Here is a 25,346-nt window from a genome sequence, read left to right as displayed (position 1 = left end):
AAGCTAAAACTGTTGGCTTTGACAATGCTTGTTTAAAATATATGAAGCATGGCCGCAGCCAACTGCCACAAGGTTTCTAAAACTATCATATGTTTATATTTTTATATTTTGTCTGGCCTAATTTTCAGAATCTCCTTTTACCCTCACTTGGTGTTTATCTAAAAGGCATGACAGCTTGGATTTTGTGTGATTCGAAAACTAGTCTGACGCTGCCACGCTTTGCATCTTACTTTTCTGTGAAAAAAAGAGTTTAAAAACATGGATGTATACCCTAGTGCCATCAACATGGTGTGTTTTACAACTTTGTTTCTCTCTTCATTGAATGTTTGCACATCATTACAAACATGCAACAGAACATTACTCGAACAAAGGTTAGGGATGTGTTGAATTGAACATTGTAATTATCTGGACACTGGTCTCAATCTGCACCACGATATGAAAGCGGCGCGCATGTCAATTGCATGACAGTTGCACACGTAGAGCCACGTGCGCCCTCTTACCCCCATCCACACTATCCATCTCTTTCAGAAAACTCCTATGAAGTCCACGTCTTCACTGGGGGTGTGTGGGGCGCCGGCACGGACGCCAACGTCTACGTCAATCTTTATGGGGAGATCGGAGACACTGGGGAACGCCAGCTCAAGAAGTCCAACCACCTGAACAAGTTCGAGAAGGGCCAGGTACGGAATTGTAGGCTTGATTGACTACTCTATGATAGGACTGGAGTCATGGTCTTCCTGCTGTCTATCCTGGGTCTCTCATTTCCCTCATTCTGTCTATCGCGCGCAGTTTGCACTAGTGGGGAATGAAGGGGAGTCAGGGGGTGGCGCCCTCAAACAGAATTGCTTCTTGTCAACTCCCAGCTATAGATCTTAATTAAGATTGGTACCTTGTTTCTAAGTGAGCAGCTTTGTGGCAGATAGCTGGACTACAGTATGTATAGGTCAAATGCAAACTGTTGTCCCACATCGTTCTACAGCCTGTGGGTCACTGGACGCACCACAAAGGACCCACGGGGGGCGCTGTCTGGATGCTTGACCGCATCGAGCCAGTGCTTTGGCATTTACACGGGCTTTCACTGTTTCTCCTACCAATAAACTCCCCTTTGTTTTGCTCTCAATAGATTGTATTATTAGTTGTTCTATGGTGTGGTGGGTGGAGGGCCAATTTTTAGATTTTTTTATTGACGGTTTTTCTAGCGCAAACATGATATGAACTATCTTGTAGTTCTTAAACAGATTAGATTACATTTGTAATCATGATAGAACGCAATACTTCAAATCTACATTGCAAGACTAACAAGATAAAAACACTTTAAAAAAACAGAAAAAGGGAAGATTAAAAATCTGAATGAAAGAAAACTTTTATAAGGACGCAACTGAATCATTGGGACCAAAATCAGGTCTTTTCAAAATGTAGGAAGAGACAACAGTTCTCCATACAGAAACTACAAAACGTTAAAAAGACCCTTTGAAGGCCGTAGTCCTCGAGAACCCAGCGGGTCTCTTGCCTCTGAAAACTGTAAAGGCCCCCTGATCTTCCTATCATCGCGTCTACATACGGAAGAACCTGACATTTCAGAATCGATAGCCTTGTTAAATTTTATTATAGACCTCAAATCAAGCCAGTGGAGACCTTTCAGTTATGGGGGTGACATGACCGAAAACCCTAATCCCTACACACACACCAATGCAGAAGTAAGTAAACAGTACAGGGGTCTGTTGGCAAGCTTCACAATGTTGGAGTGTGTGGCAGAACAATACGGAAACCCATTTCGCCCAGGCAGAGGCGCTGCCTGTCCCACGGATCTGAGCATGTGTGCTGGATGGCTGCCTCCCCATACTCTAGGTTCAAGCCTGTCAGAAGAGCCAAAACAGTCACTACAGATTTGAAAGAAGACCCCCTGAAATCCCTGGGTTTAGAGCTATTTGACAGCACTTATCGTGCTGGTCTAATTAGCGTATGTTACGGTATATCACGATGCACAGATCACTCAACTTCACAAATGGATTAGGATCTCTAACATGGATCAAAGACTTCTTCATGCACTGGAGGCAGCAGGTCTGCACAGTAGACTGCAAAAGGAAGAAGACAACCTGCTACCTACCTCAAGAATCATCCTGCCTGCCCTACCACTATTTGGCATGTAATGCCCTCTGAGACCCTGAGGGATAAGCCACACCTCTGCAGCAGCATCCCTGCATTTTCCCAAAGTTCCATAACTACCAGGGTCGGATTGGCCCCTCGGCCTCTCGGGTGGCCAGGCCGAAATCGGCCCTGGGAAGTGGGGGCCGGTTTCTGGCCATGCTGGGCCGGTTTGGGAAAAAAAATTGAAAAAGATATATATTTCTTTTCTAATTTTTCTTTTTTTCCAAAAGGTTTTTCATCCTTCTTAGGTCGATAAATGAGTGCCAACACAGGTTGGGTGATATTGTATGTATATTTGTTCTATAAAAAAGAGCTTAAGCGTAAGCCCTATACAATAATATATTATCATTTGGTCTTGGTCGTCTGCTTGCATTCACAGTAATTTGACAATATGGATCTATATACACATATATTAATGATACATATGGTGTCCATTCTTGTATGAAATGTATATCACATTAGTGAAATCATAACCATATTTTTCGTAGTGTACTTAGGAACAATGCTATTTGATGCCCCTTCCTGTTTTGTCAAGGGGTGAAAGGTTGTGTTTCATCGCTTCCTGGGATGTCACTTTGGGGTGGGGTCAGATGACATCACTTCCGGTGATATCATCAGAGGTCAAGGGTCGTGAGGCGACGGGTGGGCCACTTTTTGAGGCAAGGGGTGGGCCACTTTTTTTGAGGCGATGGGTGGGCCACTTTTTTTTGGGTGACCGGGCCTATTTCTTGTCCCAGTCCGACCCTGATAACTACCTTACCATATGTGTTACCTTTGCCCTTGATGATTTATAATACCCTGGGCTCATCAATAGTGCTATCCCTAAAGGCAACCCCAGGAACTACGTTTTGATTGATATTTGATTTCTATCGCGCTCGTACACCAGTGTTTCAGAGCGCAACAAGGCAAGAGAGGGGAACAGGGGAGAACAAAACAGCGATCTTACTAGGCCCAGTGACATTGAGAACGCGCAAGTGCATGGGAGAGGGGGGAGGGGAAAAGTGCATGGAAGGGGGGAGAAGTGGAAAGTGCGAAGCAGAGGAGAAACAGATAAATAACAATACATAACAAAGGCAACAAACAGTGGTAATGCAGCCAGCAATTTGCAAGTGCTAGGTTTAAGGCAGCAGACAGGGTAGGTCTGATAAGTGCAGGAAGGAAAGGGGACAGATACAGACCCCAGTGCAAGGGGTGGCCCGGAGGCAGTGCGGGAGGGTGGCAGGATGAGCAGGTACCTGGGCCCAAAGGACAGACCGTGGCCAGGTGCACAGGGCCAAGAGAGAACAGATCAGCAGGGGAGAGGGGGAGTGAAGGCAGAAGAAGAAGTTCCTGGTGGATATGGCTGTACACTAGTTGGGGGCATTTGCTATCTATTTCATGGAGAAATATATAGATGTTCCCTGGGGATGAGGGTACCAGCTTCCCCCATGAAATCCTAGGGGATCTGGTGTCAAATGTAGTGCACAATATCTCAAGATTCTCTGCTTCTATAATTTCTACAATGATATAACTAACATAAAAAGAATCGTGCTTTTAACTTTTGAAGACGAAAATAGCGTATGTGCAGTCGACACGCATAAAATCAATATGAAAAATACTGCAAAACGTACAAACTCAACTGCAACTGCAACACACACAAGACTATTCACTCATGTGCAGCAATGCCCGTTTTATTTGATATTGTTTTGTGTTTAATAATACATTAAATATTATTGTTGGTGTGCCCAATATTGATATATTTTAACTTTTTATTGGTGCTAAACCTGACATGTTTTAAACGTTTTCCAACTGTGTGTAGATATGTATTTATAGTTGTAAAAATAGTTGTAAAAAAACTTAACGATGCTCAAATTGAACTCGACATCAACCAATTGGGCTCCAATATACGTGATCATTTCCCATCCCTTCCAGACATTAAGCTATAGGGACATTCTGCATTTATATATCCAGGTGAGACCCTCACAAGCTACAGCTCACCATTTAATCCTTTTTTACATCAATCCAAGCGAGGTATTCTTGGCAAATCACTTCTTCCCTGCCTTGCCATGTTCATACAGTTGTTTGTGATATTTTCGAATATTGGAGACTGTGTGTAAAAAAGACTGATTTATTTTCAGCCGGTTTAGTGCAGTGTTTAATATTCACAAATATCTTTTTTTGGGGGGGTTCTATCCCCCTAGGATCTCCTGGAAAGTGACCCCATGCCTATCTCTCATTCAGACTACAAACATTCCCCTCAACATGCACACAAACACTTACCTCTAACACCCGCAACGTCTGCCATCCCCTGCCCGGTCGCGCCAGTCGGCCGTGACGCGCTACCGTGTGCGTCAAGGGGCGTGACAGTTCGATTTAGAAACACTTCTCTGAGCAGTCTTAGACCCTAATCACCTTCTCGGCTATGAACTGAAATAATAAATATGAGTTATAACATAATCTAAACATACAATCAATTTAGATTTCATTTTATTGAACGTTGTTATTAATGTGGCACATGGATAGTGACCCTGGCTTCTACTAACTTTATTGCCTAAAACATCTACAGACACACACACACACACAGACACATCCGATCTCAAAAGCATCACCCATAAGTAAATAGTTCAGCAAAAATCATATGCACAAATATATTGACAAAAACTGAAAAGGTTTATATGCAAAAACATATGAATACAATGTCAATAACATTTCCTTAATCTATATAAGACAGGACCAATTATATCTTGAGGTGGGAGGTGCTAAACGTGACATGAGATTTTGTTTATGTTTTGGGTTCTTAATGGCCACTGCAAAAATTGAGCAAGAAACATATTTGAATACAATGTATCCCTCTTTGATATCCATGACTAGGTTACCTGCTAGTAGAAATTGTAAATCAAATGTATGTTACCATTTTCTTCCAATCCTCAAGATGGAGGGAGACACTTTAGGACGAAATAGCAAGAGGACCATTTCTCAGAATAGCAATAGGGAATTTGTCCCGGAAACTCCTAGGATTAAACACGTCCTATCTGAGAAGGGAGTGTTCTTAATACTAAATCTGAACAAATACTGTGCATCTGCTGGCACTCACCTCAAACAGAGACTCTTTTAATATGCATAAAATGATTTTCTTCTGGCTTTCAAAACAACCAATAGGATGATCTTGTTAAAAGATACCAGCCTACTGGATTGCTGCTGATTTCATTGTGCCAGCAATGAATGCTCCAGGCTATAGGAGCCATTCCTATTCTTCAATCAGACATTGTTCATGGACCCTCGTGAGAACAATGAGCCTTTGTGCCCATTTCTGAGTGTATAGTCGATGTTGTCCTTTCTGGCTCTTTCATGACTGTTGCCCATTCAGTATCATTTCCATTCTGCTCTGCTTTCATATAATGGGTAACCATTGGTCCGCTTCTCTTCTTAGGTCCAAAGCATCTCATGTGTTTGTTCATCCTCAGTTTCATCAGTCGAGTTGTCATGCCTATGTATTTCTTATAAACATGGACATAGAATCATATACACAACACCTGATGCATTACAATTGGTACAATCCATTTGTTTGGCCAATGATTAAAAACTTTGGCAATCTCAGTAGTATGTTGTGAGTTGGGCTATATGTGGGGGTACTCCCTTATTTTTGTTGTTGGGGGGTCAAGTCTGATGGAAGGGAGTGTCTACATAGAGAAAAAGTACAAGACAGACTGACTACCCCTCTCTAATGGTCTCTAATGGTCCAGTATAACAAAATCATAAATCACTTTAATGTTAATTCATAAAAACGTCTTAAAAAACATTATTGGCTTCTACGTGAACCAGTCATACCTTTCATTCCACTCATACATTTTACAAACTCACGTGAACCAGTCATACCTTTCATTCCACTCATACGGGGTTCAACAATTTGAATGTTCTTTTAGGATATGAATTGTTTACAATATGCATGACATAGGAAAAAATATATTTAGTTTTCCTTTTCGGCCAATAATGTTTTTTAGGATGTTTTTATGAATTAACATTAAAGTGATTTATGATTTTGTTATACTGTATTCAGTTGAAATAATTTCTTTCCCACATGGTGTTTAGTCTGCATAATTAGTAAGCAGTCTTTCTGTATCCAAACCTGTGCCTTCACAGGACCATTAGAGAGGGGTAGTCAGTCTGTCTTGTACTTTTTCTGTATGTTGTGAGTTTACATGCGATACATGAGCCGCATGGATAATGCCCTCTGGGAACTGTGCACCCCCATTTCTCTGACAAGGTCTATTGCTTAGATGTATCCTTTTTTCTAACATCCATGTGAACCAAAATGTCCCCGACACTTCTGCTAAGCTTGTACACAGAAAGAGGTGGAGTGTGGGGGATCGGGCCGCTCTGCAGCATATGCTTGCTCCCTAGTAAAACGTCCTTGATGTGGAAGGATAGGTGGGTAGAGACGTTTAACATCACCATGCTTCCAGTGGCTGGTGTAAGAAGGTCTTCCCTGTGGTTCTCTCTTTTCCATGAATGTTGGAGCACTCTCTTTGGGCAACCTCTAACAGATACATTTTGGGCAAATTTAGTGGCTTTGATCTCATAACTTTTCTTATCCGTGCTGTTCCTCCTCAAACGTAGGAACTGTCTAATAGGGAGATTGTCCCGAAAACTCCAAGGACTGAACAAGTCCGATCTGTGGTTGTATACGAATTGTTCGTTTTACAACTGTTCGGATTACAATTGACCTTTTCACAATTGACCGAATTGTGAAGGTCAATTGTAACATATATGTGGGGGAAACCCCCCACAACCCCCCACCTAACGCCAAACCCCCAAAACCCCTATATATATATAAATATATATATATTACCAAACAGATATATATATATTTATATATATATATATATATATATACGGTCAATTGTGAAAAGGTCAATTGTGACCCTTTAAATTCGGTCAATTGTTCATTCGAACAATTGTAAACGAACAATTAGGGTAATACCCTATCTGTGAAGGGAATTCTGGTCAGTAGGGTTGTTAAAGGGTTTTACTTTATGTATCCCCTCTGATGCATACATTGTTATTTCTACAAAGTTGATATACTACTGAGTATTTCCTATGGGTATGAATCTTAAATGGGGCTCTAGTGTATTGAGCCAATTCTCCAAATCATGTTCCTGCTTCAGTGTACCGCGCTTCACCACCAAAATGTCATCAATATACCTTTTCTAGAAACTGATGTGACGTGGAAGGTTTTTATCAACTGGGTAAATAACCCCCCCCCTTTAAATGTTAAAACATGTTTAAAAGATTGCCGATGTTGAGCGCTATCATAGAACCCATCACTGTTTCTACTATTTGGTGAAAGCATCGGTCATTAAATCTAAAATACCTTTCAGTCAGAGTTAATCTAGTACACCACACAAACTGTTAAGTCTGCCTGACGCATTCCAAGATGCTGCTGAACCAAACTGATTAGTGTGGTGTCTTATGTTAGTTACCTGGTGTACCCTATCAACATCAGACAGGGTGCCTCCCTTTGGTTATTAGGAGGAATTCTACCAATGATGTATCCAACACGAATCATAACCCTCCACACTACGAGCAAAGCGACCCAGAGACAAGCGCCTGTTTTGCTCCTGGGCTACCATTGCAACAGATGCCTCGGAGTGGGCAGCCCTCCCACCAGATGTCCGCCACCACGCTGTGCGAACACAGCTTCCAGATGCCGGACCAGGAACTCGAGGAGACGAAGAAGTGAGCACGATCCCTGTGCCACCACCCCTCCTTCATTCCTGCTTCCGCGCCCCTGAGGGATCCTTTGCCCAACGACCCACCGCACACCATATTGCAGGCACACGTTGTGCTTCACTCACGTTCGGTCCGACGAAATCGCCCGCATGCGCACTCAAAATGGCTGCTCTTTATTATTGTGTACTGGCTGCCTAGCAACAGCAGCTCCTTAAGCGAGTCACATCCGCCGGCAGGCGGAAGCCGGCACACTACGAGCAAAGCGCCGCAGAGACAAGCGCCTGTTTTGCTCCTGTTTGCGCACTGTGGTGCATGTGGGGCCAGATCCCTTTCCATTGCGGTATTGCAAGGCATTGCAGGTACTTACCTTATTCAGAACCAACTGTCCGGAGCCAGTCGTGAGCTGACTGCATACTCATGTGTACTGTTTACTGTGTACCCTGCTTATCCTTATGTCTGACTATCCCACACCTAGGTGCTCCCTAACCAAAGTAACTATCGTGCTCCGAGGTGCACCTTGACCAAATGTGCCATTGCATTTGGTTGCTTTTCTAGCCAATTGTGATTCTAGGTGTAGTCTAACCTCATGTGCTATTTCGAATCTAGATGCTCTTTCACCAATGCTATTATAGTGCTTTAGGTACACTTTGAACAAATGTGCCATTGAATTTGGTTGCTTTTCTAGCCAATTGTGCTTCCCAATTCTAGGTTTAGTCTAACCTCATGTGCTATTTCGAATCAAGATGCTTTTTCAACCAAAGCTATTATAGTGCTTTAAGGAGCACTTCGACCAATTGTGCCTTTCAATCTGGTTGTTTCTCTAACTAATGTGTTCTCCTGAAGCCCAAGGCTGCCCCCCCCCGCTTTTTAGTTTAAATTATCATTCCCTAACTTCAAAAACTGCTGCACCTTAGCTCGAGTGCACTACTCTTCAACCGGTTACTGCCCCTCAAGCCTACCTTACCCGGCTCAAACTAGCCACCATCAGCCATAGTCTGGCCTGCTCCACGTCTAGTGCCACCAGCCTCCAGCATTACGCACCGCTGTTGCCAGACCATGATCTTCTGGCTTGCCCTAACCATGTTCCCTTTCTGCATAACGCTGGACAACGTATCCTGTAGCAGTAACAGCTACATAGCCTACCAGGACGGCCTGGCTAAACTAAGGTGCCCCAGACACCACCCCATCCCCTTCCCCACACCGTTCCTACCCACCGCTTCCCCCTTCCCTCCCACTCACCACCACCCTCACACTTCCCATGTCAACATAGGCCCCCCAGCCAACACAACACACAGCCACCCCAGTCCTACCACTAAGTCTAACCAAACTAAACTGAATACCAAACATCCCGCCCGCTCTAAGCCTCCTGGCCTAACCCCCCTCCTTTACTCCCAACCTCACAGCCCACAACGACAGACTAGGCACCAGGCTCCCCACTACAACTACTCGGCCCAACTCCAAACCTAACACCAAAACCAACACGAAGCACAATGGGACAAATAAGCCCATACCTCCCCCACTAAAAGGTGCCCTACTCAATGTCAGATCCCTGGCTGCCCACCCCACACAAATTGCAGACATCATTCTTACCAATGACCTCGACTTCCTAGCCCTAACAGAAACCTGGCTTCATGAGGCGTCTGGACCACATTTATCGCTAGCTATCCCGGACAAATACTCTTTCCTCAGAGCCGATAGACCTAACGCTAGAGGTGGAGGCATAGCGATCATCTCCAAATCCTCCCTAGACCTCAGATCAGCCTCTACAGTGTCACTCACATCCTGCGAGATACTCACAGCCAAACTGCAAACCTCCCCCACAACCACGATCACCCTCCACCTCATATACAGACCCCCAAGCCCCCTGGGGGTCTTTGAAGAAGACATCACATCTCTCATCACTGAAAATTCCAAACCATCAGCACAAATCATGATCCTCAGGAACTTCAACCTCGGTTACCAGGACCCGAACGATGCACATGCTGCATCCCTAGCCAATGTCCTAACAGAACATAACTTCACTCAACTCATTGTACTCCCCACCCACCAAAAAGGCAGAACCCTTGACTGGGTAGCAACTTACAATTGCAATACAACCTGCAAGGACCCCCAACCTCTGGCATGGACTGATCATCACATGATTCCTCTTGAGGTCAACCCTAAACAGGTACTTCCCAATAAATACCCCCCCGGCACCAGCCTGTCCCACCAGGAATAAATGTAACATCACTGTTGAAGCCCTACCACCACTGGTCCTACCCACCCTCAATGCTCTCCCGGCCAACGCTGACTTAAACCTGCTGATTGACATCTTCAATGATTCCATCGCTAGGGCAATGGATACCGTTGCCCCCTTGAAACTACGCAAAGACAAACCTAAAGCTCATCTGAACTCGTGGTACACCCCTGAGCTCAAATTACTCAGAAAAAAAAAAGCCAAGGCACAACACACTTGGAAGACTAACCCCTCCGCGGAAAACAAATCCAACCTCACAAACGTATCCTCACTTTACAAAAGCGAGATAATTTGCACCAAAAAAGATGTATACAACACCAGGATTGCTCAAGCAGGATCCTCCACCAAAGAATTATTCAAAATTCTGAATGAACTAGAAAACCCTACTTGACCTCCAGACACCTGTTGGAAAGACAAATCCTGGTGCACCAGCATCCAAAGCACCCTCAACAATAAAATCTCAGGACTCCAAACCAAAATCGAGGACAAACGCCAACAACTCTCCAATAACAAGATCACCAACCCTAGCCTACCCACGCCCAACAACACCAGTTCAGGCTTCACGTTTAAGAAAGTTACCACTACGGAAGTTCAAAAAATCATCACCTCCTTAAAACCCTCGAACTGCAAAGGAGACAGCTGCCCCGCCCAGATCATAAAAGATGCAGCTAGAGAGCTTTCCTCCTTTATCACCAAACTTATTAACCTATCCTTCACCAATAATTCAATCCCCAGCAACCTAAAATAATCATGGGTTCTCCCCCTCTTGAAGAAACAATCCCTTGACCCAGCCATACCCACCAACTACAGACCCATCACCACAGTCCCATTCCTTCTAAAAATCCTGGACAGAGTCGCCAACATCCAAATTCAGGAATACCTGGAATCTAACCAATTGCTAGGGATACGTCCATCTGGCTTCAGACCTCAACACGGAACAGAAACCGCACTTGTTGATCTCAAAAGCCAGATTGATGAAATTAAAGACAAAGGCAATGCCGCAATTCTACTCCTCTTAGACCTCTCAGCGGCCTTTGACCTGGTCAGCCACAAAATACTTTGTAGTCACCTAGCCACCGCAGCCCACTTCTCCTCCTCTGCCATCACATGGATACAATCCTTCCTGGCAAACAGAACCATGAAGGTTTTCTCAACAACAGCTGCAGCAGACTCCATCCCCATCACATGCGGGGTCCCACAGGGATCCTGTGTATCCCCCACTTTGTACAAAATATTTACAAAGCCTCTATTTGATCAACTGGACCGTCTGGGTGTCACCTACACAAATTACGCAGATGACACCCAGATACTCCTCACCATCACAGGCAATTACCAAGCAGACGTCGCCCAATCAACTAAATTTTCTCCATCATTCAGGCATGGATGGCCTCAAATGGCCTCTGCCTGAATGATGAGAAGACACAGCTCCTCATCGTCGGCTCCCCCATCACCTTAACTAAACTCAGTCCCAGCTACAATAACATCACGTCGATGGTCACACCATCCCTATTGCCAAAAGCGTGAAAACCCTCGGCTTCTATCTGGATGCCAGCACCCACCTCTCCAAACACACCAATATGATCGCCTCAGCCTCTGCCTACACCGGCAAGCTCATTAGGGCCAGCAGACCTTTCCTATCACCCAACAGCTGCCTCACCCTCGCCAGAGCCCTCATACAATCCAAATTGGACTACTGCAACAGCCTGTACCTAGGTGCTAACCAATCCGTACTTAAACTACAGGTACTACAAAATAACGCTCTGCGCACAGCCCTCAACATTCCCAGACGAGAGCATATTTCCACTACTAGGAAAGCCTGCAAATGGCTCTCCATACGTCAGAAAATTGATTTAAAAACCATCTACCTCACATATAAATCCACCATTTCACCTAGCACCTCCATACCGAGCTAACAAATTCACCATGAAACCTGCTACTAGAACCACCAGATCCTCCAACAATCTATGCCTGATAATGTCCAGATGCCACCTAAAAAGAGTTGGAGGGGCCAGCTTCACAGTACTTGCCTCCCAACTCTGGAACACCCTACCTCTCAACATCAAAACTATCGAGTCCTTCCAGATCTTTAGGAAGCAGGTCATCAGTTGGCTCCTAAACAAAGAATAACTCCACTAACACCTGACCTCACACCCCTTGCTCGGCTACTGGATCATGTACTGTATATGACTGTATATTGAAATTGTATATTGATAACTGTATATTATTCAAACTGTAAACTGTATTCCATTATATCATATATGCATGTATTGTATGTATGTACGAAGTATGCAACACAAAGATACTTCTCAACGTTGTAACCGTCCTCTTAAGCGCCCTTCTACCCCTGGGTTTGGAGCGCTATACAAATAAAATAAACAAACAAACAAACAAACAAACCATACACATTGGTATTGGCAGACAATAATACGGTGGACCTCTGTTGGCCTTCATCGTGGCTATTAGGGTGGCTTATAATGCCTCTACTCATCCAATTGAGGGATGGACAGAGTGAAACCCGTTTTCAGATTCTAGTGTGACAAACACTGCTACCCAACCAATAGCATTGCACTCAATAAGTGGTGTGGAATCTGCACATGGAAGCAAGGCAGGTTTACAGGTGGCAACAAGTTTTACAGAAACACAAAACTGGGCGCCATTGATGAGGGCAGCAGTTCTTGCAATGGAAGAGGCAGGCGGGTCTAAGGGTGTTCAGTCTAGGAAGTGAACAGGGTTCGTTTTGTTAAAGAGTCTGAATGAATCTATTAGCTGAAGAGCCACAAACAAGACCTTCTTGTATTCAGCTTTCTTAAACTTCAGGTGGCAGCTATAACTACTTCTTCTGAAATTATCGAGGGGTCTGGAAACCTGTGTTCCTCAACTGCAGTTTCGATGAGAAAAGTTTGTATGATATGATATGATAGGTTATTTATAAGGTGCTTAATACCCAGAGGTTTCGAAGCGCGGACCCGGGGATTGAACCTCTGTGGCTCTGTGTCGTCTTGCTTCCAAGGCGAGCACGTTGCCGATTGCCATGAATGTTGCAATTTACTCTCGCTAATGGTAAGGGCAGGTGAAGGCGCCATTGGCTCGTTACTGCCTGTAAGTGCCACTGAGATCCTGTGGGGCGCCTGCCTTATTTACGTGGCATGTAGCCTGTAATAAAGGAGTCATACACTGCAGGTAAGTGAAGATCCTTTAATAGTAACCAGCCTGAGACCAGCAGTGCTCAGCCTACTCATCAGCTCTCCACTTCAACTCATAACAGCTGCTCATAGAATGTAGAACCTTAAACAGATGTAAACATGTCATCAGAGCAAGAGTGGAATTCTACGTCGTAGAATTCCACTCAAGAGCAAAGCACATATTACAACACTTCTCTCTCCTTTACCCAACAACAGACACAACCATCCACACCAACCGCATACACACACACACACGCACAAACACACGCACAACACGGACACGGACACACACACACACACACACATCTCCTCCCCACACTCACGCCCCAACCCCAGATCCCACCTGAAGAAAATGGAGAAGAATAAAAGCAGAATGATGCTAATGAACTATAGCACCCAAAATATAATCCTTGAACTTGGAGGGAACCTTCCTCTCCCTGACAGAATGAGCATAGCCCTGGACAGAGTCTGCCTCCCCAGAGGCAGACACCCCCTCATCACATTCACCCACTAGACTATCAGTGGTATCACGATCATGAACAGAAACAGGAATGGAATGTCCCTCATCCCCCTGGACATCCAAAGCTACTCCACTGCCCATGGGTTGAAAGTCAACTTGCCCCTAACTGGCTTCCCCAGCAGAGGAGCGTTTTAACGGGCATCCAAACACCACCTCAGCCTCATTTACACCACAACCAGGCTCACCTGACACACCACCGGCAGAAATCACTTTGTCCTTATCTACCAGCTCACCCGACACACCGCCGGCAGAAATCACTTTGTCCTTATCTACCACCACCACACGCCTAAGACTCCATGTAGACCCATCATTGAGTTTTACATAACCATGACCACACTTGACAACCATTCGTGGATGCATATACCTGTGAGTCCCTTGGCCACAAACCTGGGATTCTTGATCTGAACCCAATCACCAGTCTTCACTGGAAGGGGCTTCCTACGGGCCAGTTGCTCACACAAAAAACGCTGTTGCTTAACCCGAACTCGATCCGAAACCCCTTGCATATCCATCTGCGACTGGACTCCACCACCCAGGGCTGGGACCCTCAACTTGGAGCCGGGTTTCCTTCCCCGCATCAGCTCAAAAGGAGAATGACCAGTGAAAGTAGAAAGAGTCAGCCTGTAAGCCTTGAGCGACTCCGATACCACCTTTCCCCAGGGAAGACCATTGGCAAGGACCAACTGAATAGCCCCCTTGACAAAACGATTCATTCGTTCCACCAGACCGTTGGCTTGTGGATTATACAACGCAACCTTATGATGACGTATACCTAGATCATCCAGAAATTTTTTCCATGTAATCCGACACGTACTGAGACCCGTTATCAGTCACTAAGCTAGCCGGCACACCCTCCCTGTCAAACACTGCAGAGAGGAACTCCACAATTCTTTCGGCAGTAACAGTAGACAAGGCAGTGGCCTCGACCCATCTGGACGTATAGTCCACCATAAGCACAACAAATCTCAGACCTCCTCCCAACGAGTCCATGGGCCCCATTATGTCAAGCGCTACTTTGGACCATACCTCACGGGGCACCTCTACGGGATAGATAGGTTGAAGAACAGGAGCCTTGCTTGTATCACTGGTAGAACACGCCGCACAATCCTTCACTACATCCTCCACATCAGCGTCCATTCTGGGCCACCAATAGTCTTCTCTAAGCCCCCTCTTAGTCATGGACCTGCCCAAATGCCCCTCATGGGCCAAACCAACAAGCTTCCCTCTAAGGGAACAAGGATGAACTAACCTCAGACCTCTAGCCATGCCCCATGGACCTTCAGACAATTCTTGCCATACATGCCCATAAAGCTTGGACAAACCAGTACTAACAACACCACTCCTGAGTGCCGTCCTATTTCAACCAATTCAGGATCAGCCGCACATTCTGCACTCCATTCTGGTTCCGATACAACGGGCACTACACTAGCAACCAAGGAACAATCGTCCCCCACCAGACTCTGGTCAGTACTACCAGCACTCGGAAAACGTGACAGGCAATCTGCTACCGTATTCCTCACACCTGGGACATACTCAACCTTGAAATTGAACTCTGTCATATCGGCCATCCACCTCATGATCCTAGTAGATGCATGAGACAACCCTTTCGTCGTCAATACATGTACCAAGGGCTTGTGGTCAGTACGAAGAGTGTACTCAATTCCCCACAGAAAGGTTCTAAAATATTTAGAAGCCCACACAGCCGTAAGAGCTTCCCTCTCTATGACGGCATACCTGCACAGAAGGCACAAATCTGCTGTAATACTCTGCAAGACCCATGAACGATCTTAACTGGTCTATATTTGCTGGAGACGATGCGTCATTTAATGCCTTCACCAACTCACTCTTAGGGTGAATACCCTTGGCATCCAGAGAATGCCCCAGGTAGGTCACGCTGGGAACACCCACTTTACATTTACTGAGTTTGACAGTGAGACCACTCGCCTTCAGAACATTCATCACCTCAAGAACTCTCGAATCATGCTCAACTCGAGACTCACCCCACACTAGGATGTCATCTTGGAAGCATTCCACCCCACGAATCCCTGCAAACAGTTTCTTCATTATCCTCTGAAAAACTGCTGAAGCAGACGCCAACCCAAAGGGCATCCTACAAAAACGAAATGCACCAAAAGGGGTAACAAAGGATATAAGGGGGTGGGAGTCAACATGCAGGTCTATATGATGATAAGCAGATGACAGGTCAAACGTAGAAAAACAGGATGCACCACACACTAAGGAAAGCATCTCATTAATATTGGGCAGGGGGTGTTTGTCAACCCATATGCTTGAATTAAGATCCCTGAGATCTACGCACATCCTCATGCCCCCATCACCTTTGCGTGCCAGAACCACTGGCGCCAAGCATTCCGAACACTCCACTTCCTCTATGACCCCAGATTGTTTGAGTTTGTTAAGCTCTTCCTTTAAAGCATCACAAGCCATAATGGGAACCCTTCTGACTTTATGGACGACAGGCAAAGAACCTTTCTTGAGAACTATTTTGTATGCAAAACCTTTCAATTTGCCCAACTTAGGAGTAAAAACTGAGGGTAACTTGCTTTCCAGAACTTCCGCCGTGAGTCCCGTAGACAACACAGCACCCTCATTCCCTTCACTCACACTCATCACTGGGACTGGCTTCCCTGGCCTTATTTCCAATTCCAGAGCTGCTTGTTCGTCCCACCCTAGAACAGGATCACCTTTGTGAGCCACATATAACTTTCCCTTGGCCACCCAGCCTTCAAACTCTATATTGGCCCACTCGAACCCAAGAACCTTGATGGGTATTCGCCCATAAGCACACTGGTTTATGTCAGAAGCAGACAAATCAGACACCTTCTTGTGAAACTTAGACACATACAGTTCATGGGATATCATTGTATACGGAGACCCCGTGTCCACCATCATCTCCATGGGGACTCCATTGACCATGAGTGTTGCCCAAGCTCTCTTCTTCCAGCTTCCCACACTCAACAATGATTCTTCAGAGGTACCACCATCATCCTTGTCGGAACAACCCATGTACCCCACTATTGTCACCTCCTCCTCATCATCATTAGCGTCCATCATTTTGACTGCCTCCTTAGTGGATGCAGCACTCCTGCACATGCGGGCATAATGTCCCTTGATTTTGCATCTTCTACATTCCACATTGGCAGCAGGACATTCTTTTGCACCCGCAACATGTCCACGCCAACCTCATCTCCTGCACAGTTCCCTTGATGAGGGCATCGTCCTGCTGTCCTTGTTTCTCGCTCTGGCATCGACAGTCCTGCGGGGAATCACAGCATGCACAGCTTGCCCTTTATCGGCCATTTCTCTCACACTCTTCCTGGATTCTTCAATTGCTCGGGCTATCCCAATGACCTTTTCCAGGGGTGGATCCTTTTCTATCCACAGTCTTTCCCTGACGCGCACATCACACATCCGCATCATCACTTGGTCACGGATATACTCATCAATGGTACCAGTGAATTTGCACGTTGCTATCAAAGTGCGCAGGGCAGTCACATAAGCATCTATGCCTTCGCTGGAGCCTTGAGCCCTCGAGAAAAAGTGGTATCTCTCAAGTACCACGTTGGCCCTCTTGCCAAATCGTGCTTCCAACTTGGCCAAAGCCGTTTCATAAGCAAGTACTCCCCTCATTGCCTCCTGTGGGTGCAACGGGGGCAGCGTGCACATTGGGACCGGGGAGATGTCTGAACAGCCTGAGTCCTTCAGTTCCCAAACAATTGAGCAAAGCCGCTTCCTTCTCATCATCTGTAAATTTCGCGCCACCTGCCACCCTGAGATACACCTTGAAGGTGTCGACCCACAAGTCCCATGCAATCGCCAGTTCACCAGGACTGGACAGAAATTCAGGAGGCGGACGTGCATTGTTGTGCTGCATGTTGAGGAAGGGTTTGGTAATGGTAAGTAACTGGCCAATGTCACCTTATGACCTAATTTCCGTGCTTGGCAAGAAGCAAACAACCTCAGAATGTCACTGTTATAAATAAAATAGTGCTTAGAGCAACACAGTAGAGTGCTTGGGCACCCTGGAGCTCAGCACGGTCGCAAAACATGCACACAGGGTTAACTCTCCCAGGCTTTGCCTGGAGGGAACGCCCCCTTGACAGGACTGCATGAGGATATGAACTGTGCTGTCCACGCGTCACACGTCCCCTCCTTCCGGGTGTGACAGACATCCACTATCGAAGGGGGAACCGATAAACCAAGGAGCTGATCGTTCTGCTTCTCCCCGGCCGCCCCCTTCCCGCTCGCCAACTGGAGCGGCACGCAGCTGTGAGCAGAGAGCCCTCACCCTCCTCACCTGGACTCCTATTTCCAGCATAGGCACCGCGCTCAGCCCCGGCTGGGGAGCGCAGGCTGCAGGCACGTCGGCTCCCAGTGCCGACATGCGGGGGAAAAGCTCCCCGACAACGAAACTCCGGCCTCTCTGGTGGTGCAGCCCTCCGGAGATGCGCGTAACTGCACACGGGCAGAAAGAGCAGGATAAACTGGTTGGCGCCCCTCTACACAGCCGATCCGGAAACAACTCTCTCGATGCGGACAGCGTCGGCAGGAGAGCTCTCCTCCTGACAGGCCTCAACACCACTACGGCCACAGACGAGGCCTCAGGAAGGGGAAAGCAGGCAACTGCTGGGCAGCCAAGCGGTCACATGGGTCAAAGGCTGGTTACTCTCGTCGCCAGTGTAAGAAAGGAGTCATACACTGCAGGTAAGTGAAGATCCTTTAATAGTAACCAGCCTGAGGCCAGCAGTGCTCAGCCTACTCATCAGCTCTCCACTTCAACTCATAACGACTGCTCATAGAATGTAGAACCTTAAACAGATGTAAACATGTCATCAGAGTAAGAGTGGAATTCTACGTCGTAGAATTCCACTCAAGAGCAAAGCACATATTACAACATAGCCCCATGTGAGTTGCCGCTTGTGGATAGATTTCACTGCCACAGAAAAATGTGGGAAAGATCACAGCTTGGACAACAGTTAAGGACTCACACATTGAATCTGATAGACAAGGTCAAGCGTGAGCTGCTTGACTCACTGAAAAGTGGCAATTATCTATTTGCTAATTACAATCCGTTGAAAAATATTCCCTGTTGTACATCTGTAGAATGTATCAGATTTTCAACTTAATTCACTATTTACAAGATCAAAGAGAAATCCCCCACTTAATGTAAATTTGGTTAAACACTTTTATGCCGGTTTGTGTTGCAAATATTGAATTTTGTGGTTATTATCAGACTTTAGCATGCAGGCCTCAAGTGCTTATGAAGATGCTGTGGGGTTGAGCATTTCATTGATGAGCTCTGTCCTCTGTAGCCATGCCATCATCAATATGTGTTTCTAATCCTACATGCATGCAGGAGGATGTGTTCATCGTTAAGGCCGTAGAGCTTGGCGCACTGAAGAAGCTGCGCATCCGTCATGACAACTCTGGCGGCAATGCAGCCTGGTTCCTAGACCGAGTGGAGGTTGTTGATCTGAAGGATGACACTAGGTAAGCAGTGCTGACATCCATGGGCATTTAGTGAATTAATCGATTAAATCATTTCTATTTCCTGTAAATCAATACAGGACACAACTCCCTAAACCAATCCATTTGCAGGCTTGGGCAGTGTCGCAATATTCAGCTTTCCTCATACTCAATCTCTATTGACCCTTGTGGCTGCCCAGGCAGCCTCTGACACATCCAGCTTTCAGATAAACCAACCCCTTAACCCCTACTTTCCTAGAGCACTAACATGGGGGCGTTTTTCCTCCCCAGTCTATTCCAGTAGCAACCATCTCCTAAACCCCTACATCCTAACAGAACTAACATTAGGGTGATTTTGCTCCTCACTCTATTACAGTAGCAACCATCCACTAAACCCCTACATCCTAAGAGAACTAACATGGGAGTGATTTTGCTCCTCATTCTATTCCAGAAGCAACCATCCCCTAAACCCCTACATCCTAAGAGAACTAACATGGGAGTGATTTTGCTCCCCACTCTATTCCAGTAGCAACCATTCCCTAAACCCCTACATCCTAACAGAACTAACATTAGGGTGGTTTTGCTCGCCCTCTATTCCAGTAGCACCCATTCCCTAAACCCCTACATCCGAGGAGAACTAACATGGGAGTGATTTTGCTCCCCCCCTATTCCAGTAGCAACCATCCCCTAAACCCCTACATTCAAAGAGATCTAACACGGGGGTGATCTTGCTCCCCACTCTATTCCAGTAGCAACCATTCCCTACAACCCTACATCCTAAGAGAACTAACACTTTGGTGATTCTGCTCCCTACTCTATTCCAGTAGCAACCATTCCCTAAACCCTTACGTCCTAAGAGAACTAACATGGGGGTGAATTTGCTCCCCCTCTATTCTAGTAGCAACCATCCCCTAAACCCCTACATTCAAAGAGATCTAACACGGGGGTGATCTTGCTCCCCACTCTATTCCAGTAGCAACCATTCCCTAAACCCCTACATTCAAAGAGATCTAACACGGGGGTGATTTTGCTCCCCCCTCTATTCCAGTAGCAACCATCCCCTAAACCCCTACATTCAAAGAGATCTAACACGGGGGTGATCTTGCTCCCCACTCTATTCCAGTAGCAACCATTCCCTACACCCCTACATCCTAAGAGAACTAACACTTTGGTGATTCTGCTCCCTACTCTATTCCAGTAGCAACCATTCCCTAAACCCTTACATCCTAAGAGAACTAACATGGGGGTGATTTTGCTCTCCTTTCTATTCCAGTAGCAACCATCCCCTAAACCCCTACATCCTAAGAGAAATAACATGGGGTGATCTTGCTCCCCGCTCTATTCCAGTAGCAACCATCCCCTAAACCCCTACATCCTAAGAGAACTAACATGGGGGTGATTCTGCTCCCCACTCTATTCCAGCAGTAACCACCCTAAACCCCTACATCTTAAGAGAACTAACATGGGGGTGATTCTGCTCCCCCTCTATTCCATTCGCAACCATCAAGGGGCTGACTGGCAGCTATTCCTTGCACAGTAACTGAATATGAGCATCATTGATGAGAACTCATGGGGCGCACATGCAACTCCCCAGTATGATACGAATGAACAGGACCCCAAACTCTCAGTGCAAAATGGTTGGGCTACTCAATCTGTGACACAGGGCGGTTCACAACATCTAACATTCAAGTGAAATTACACTAGTGCATCAAGCATGCCATTCTCACACCACCCAAACCAAGATGGATTCATGGATGAAGGCCAACCTAAAAGATGCACAACTTCTTCTTAAATAACTATTCAATTATTTATTTATTTTTGGTTTATTTTGTTTGCGGGGCACGAATAATACAGCCAGTATAGAATCCCAAACCAAAGTTAACTATGCTAAAATTCAGAAACAGCAATATACTTTTAGGGCAAACAAATCAATATGGGGTATTATCACATAATACACAGCAGAATTAAAATGCTCAGATAATTGAATCTAGGAAGGGAATAATTAAACAGGAATGGAAACAATCTGAAGGGATCCAGAGATTTCAAGTGTACAGGTCAAAGACAAGAGACTAGATCTTGTCATATTCTGAAAAGTCCTGTCTCCTGCATGGGCGGCTTCTGTTCCTCTGCCAGAATCAGAATTCTTAAATCCCAATCTCCATCATGTCAGGTTTAGCTTTATCATGCTTTATCTGAGAGGCATAAACTCATGAACATATTTCTCTTGACATTTGATGTCAAGCCTACTAAATCCCTAATGACCGCCCAAAACAACTTGGCTGCCACGAAAGATGATTCTTATCACCAGTGGCAGAGCAGCAAGGGCCAACCGAAAAGTCGCATGGAAATGCAAGATGATATTCCAAAGGGATCCAATGACCCTTCCAATATCTATTTAATTTTAAGATTGTGCCACACACAAGGTGGGGCAGACAGATGGAGAGCAAGGCCAGGAGGAGTACAGTGACAGGCACAGGGTGGGTCATGTCAATGTGACAGGGAGCAGGGACAAGGTGACTGATCTTAGATAGGGATAGACATGAAGGTTCACAGGAATCTCCTACATGCCTGTGTTCCCACCCATCATCCATGGGCTGAGCTTTTCACACGTGTAGGCTTGGCCAAACCAGTATTCACAGCATCTGAACCTCCCTGCTTAAAAAAACCTAAACCACTGGGGCATTGTATATTGGAAGCCTTAAGATTTCTCTTTATAGCCGAACATGTGCCCATCCTATTCACAATGCCACATTTGTCTTTCTGATGCCTTGTCCCCGTCTCATTATTCATGAGATCCCTTATTAGGAGTTAGTGCTATCTTAAGAGTTGGACTTAAAGAGGCAAAATGGGTAACACAAAAGAAGTATGAAAGCTGGGTCAACCAGGAGCTCGCTTTTCACAAAAGCAACCCATTTTTTGGGATATTGGCGGCATCACCTGCCAAAGGCAACTTGTACACAGACTCCATTCCCCTTTCACGCACTCATGTCTTGCAGATACTTTTTCCCATGCCAGCGCTGGCTAGCGGTTGATGAAGATGACGGCCAAATTGCCAGGCAGCTGGTACCCGTGGATGAAGCCTTTATGAAGAAGGGCGATGACGAAGATGATGACGAGCAGTCTCTTGCCACCCTCGGCCTGGAACAGAAAGGTATGCCATCCCTCCACATTCTTGCACAACACTACTGTGGAGCGTTAGCAATGAACACAAGCTCCAAACTGGGATGTGAACGGCCATAGGCATGTTTGTGATGCTGCTCTACTGTTACACCTATACCTGTGCATCTCTAGGAAACATTGTGAGCATTGTGGTGCTTGTTACATTGAGGGGTGACAACATAGTTACATAGATAGCAGAACAGAGAGGTCACAACTTAGTTACATAGATAGCAAAACAGGCAAACATAATGTGTTCATGGTAGAGCAGTTAGTTTGTAGCGCAGCATGAATAGGGTTAGAGAGAAGGCAAAGGGGGATAAAGCGAGAGTTTAATTAAAGAGAGCAGTTCTCAGGTTTTGGGAAATGCATGGAGGGAAGTTTCTGCTCTGAGTGCAGTGGGGAGAGTATTCCATAGCTTGGGGGCTAGATATGGGAAGCCTATTCCTCCAGCTTTAGCTTATTTATATGCATCATACTGCAAACGATGGACTGAACCAAACTTCAATAGGAGCAGGTGAGACTTTTCTGGATGCTACTTTGGACCCTTTGTTCTTTCTGTGGACTTGAAAGGTGCATACGAAATATATTCCCTATATGTTAGTTGTTAATCTCTGTAACATAGAATTGTAAATCTAATTATATAATCTAATTATATAGAAATGTTCATCTAATTAACAATTGAGGTCTGATTTTGCATAATGACTGGATGCTTTGCCACAAGGCAATTGAAGCCCCCAAAGTGCAACTGGTACATCCCACATAAAAGGATGTGGATTCGTGCCCTGTGGCTGCTCTTGAGATAAGATGCAGCCCTTCACCATTTCATGTAGACAGCTTTGCTTATCATGGCCCTCCCGGTGGCTGGGAGTTCGGCTCGCCCTTGCCAATTTATCTAGAAATTGGTGTTGGGATACTCTTTATTTATTTATTTATTTATTTGCATTAATTAAGCGCACTAAACACAGAGGCATCAAGACTTTGGTTACAGAAGGTCATGGCTAAAGGATACTTACATACAGTACATAGGACAGATAGTGAGCGGTCACAGCTGGCGGTAATACAAAGAACAGTACATGGTGCATAGGGGTACATCGTGCATGGAGTTGGAAGTGCTATCAAGATGATTGTTACAGGTGATTATAGCAGATACATTTGGTGGCGTAGATCAAGAGACCTAGTGTCGGCTCAGAGTGTCAGGTTCGTGGAGAAGAGTATGGTTTTGAGCTGTTTTCAGAGCACCCAATATGATTGTTCAGATCTTAGGGACAAGTGTAGTGTGTTCCGGTTCTTAGATGCAATGACCGGGAAGCTGGTCCCACCAGATCTGGTTCACCTGAATCTGGGGATTGTGGGTAGGTGAGAGTGAAATGATCGGTGGGTCTGGAGGATTGTGCTTTGCTGGATTTGTGCAAGAGGTACCTAAGTGCCATCTTAGAAAGTCATTTGTGCGTGATAGCTAAAGATTTGAAGGTAATCCGCTCCCGGATGTATAGCCAGTGTGCGCTTCATCTAGCAGCTGAGATTATTTCCCACTTAGAAATGTTAAGGAACACTAACTGTCTCTTCAAATAGTGCATTGCAGTAGTCCAAAGGTATGGGCTGCAGGGGAGGTAATCGCATTCACCTGCCTTGATAGACACAGGATGGCATCCAGGTAGATGCCCAGGGTTTTAAAATTGCTGGACACATGGATGGTGATGCCATCAATTATACAAGATTTGTACTCCTGATTGAGCTTACTCAGTAAGGCGTGCGATCCAACTAGTAGAATTTCCATCTTTTCATCATTGAGACAGAGAAGGTGGGAGGTCATCTATGCCTCGATTGTATGGTAGACTGACAATAAGTTGTGGGAGTCTGTGGCATAGTTTACAGTAAGGGGGAGAAGTATCTGTGTGTTATCCTCATAGTTCATGTAAGATTCCTTTGTCATCAAGCAGGTTGAAAAGGAGTTTAGAGAATGTATTATATAGAGTCTGGGAAACACATGAGTCTTGTGGTACCCTGCTGGTGACAGGTGCAGAGGAGGCTGCAACATTAGCAGAGAACACTCTTGGATCTCTCGGATAAGAAGGACGAGAACCATGCTATGGCATCGGGCAAGAAGAGGGCTGCTGAGGTTAGGTGCCAGCACAAGATTTGGTGGTCCCCAAGCTCAAAGGCTGCCGACAGATCCAGCAACAGTATGAGGGCTAGGTATTTTTAGTAAGGGAAGGACCCATGCATCCTTGAGGTTTCTAGGAACTGAGCAGGAGGCAGCTGAGGCATTGATGAGGGTGGCAAAGAAGGGTGCCAGTGGTTCTGTACAGTCCTTGATGATTACTGTCGGGCAGATGTCACCCTGGCAGCGGGAGGGTTTGAGGTCTTTAATGATTTGAGTGATCACGATTCAGATATAGGTTTGAAGCTAAAAGAGGGGATGTTATGTGAGGTGACTTGGAACGCCATGGGAAAGGAGTCAAGAGCTCAGATGCTTAGGGATGCTTTTTTGCTGGAGATCTTTTTTTGGAGCATGTCGATTTTAAGTAGCAGGGCATTTTGGATATTAGCGCACCATGTGCTGTCCTGAGTGCAGGTATTGGGCTGGGACACAGGCAATTCTAGTTCACGCATGATGGTGAACAGCTCTCTGGTGCTATATTTCACATTCTCTCTTCTAGAGTTGTGGGCAGATTATTTAGCTTGGAATATGGCCTTTTTATAGGCAGTTTCTGCTGTGGAAAAACAGGCTTCACTAGGCCCAGTGGGAAAGTGATTCCATTTGGATTCTGCCTGATGCATAAGTAAGCGGATGGCTCCAAAATCTGGTGAAAACCAAGCATTATGGCACAAGGCTACTGTGGCTTTTCACTGGGTGAGTGGGGCCAGCGTATTGATGGCCTGTGTGAGTGTAAGGTTGTAGCGGTCT

At 45.7% G+C, this 25,346-nt stretch overlaps 1 protein-coding gene across 2 annotated transcripts in view; it reads left to right on the top strand.

Moving 5' to 3' along the window:
• The window catches only part of LOXHD1 (lipoxygenase homology PLAT domains 1), a 1,234,736-nt gene that overhangs the window by 820,746 nt on the left and 388,644 nt on the right, over positions 1-25,346 (top strand). For both annotated transcript variants that reach the window (XM_069626921.1, XM_069626920.1), the window contains 3 exons: positions 529-680; positions 19,170-19,303; positions 22,276-22,430. In XM_069626921.1, coding sequence (XP_069483022.1) covers positions 529-680; positions 19,170-19,303; positions 22,276-22,430 — 441 coding nt within the window. The remainder of the gene's footprint in view (positions 1-528; positions 681-19,169; positions 19,304-22,275; positions 22,431-25,346) is intronic.

This window comes from Ambystoma mexicanum, chromosome 6p (genome assembly GCF_040938575.1).
Source record: "Ambystoma mexicanum isolate Mex_15411 chromosome 6p, UKY_AmexF1_1, whole genome shotgun sequence".
NCBI classification, from domain to species: Eukaryota; Metazoa; Chordata; class Amphibia; order Caudata; family Ambystomatidae; genus Ambystoma; species Ambystoma mexicanum.
Note: the sequence above shows the minus strand (reverse complement) of the source record. Positions and strands in the feature narration are given on the sequence as shown.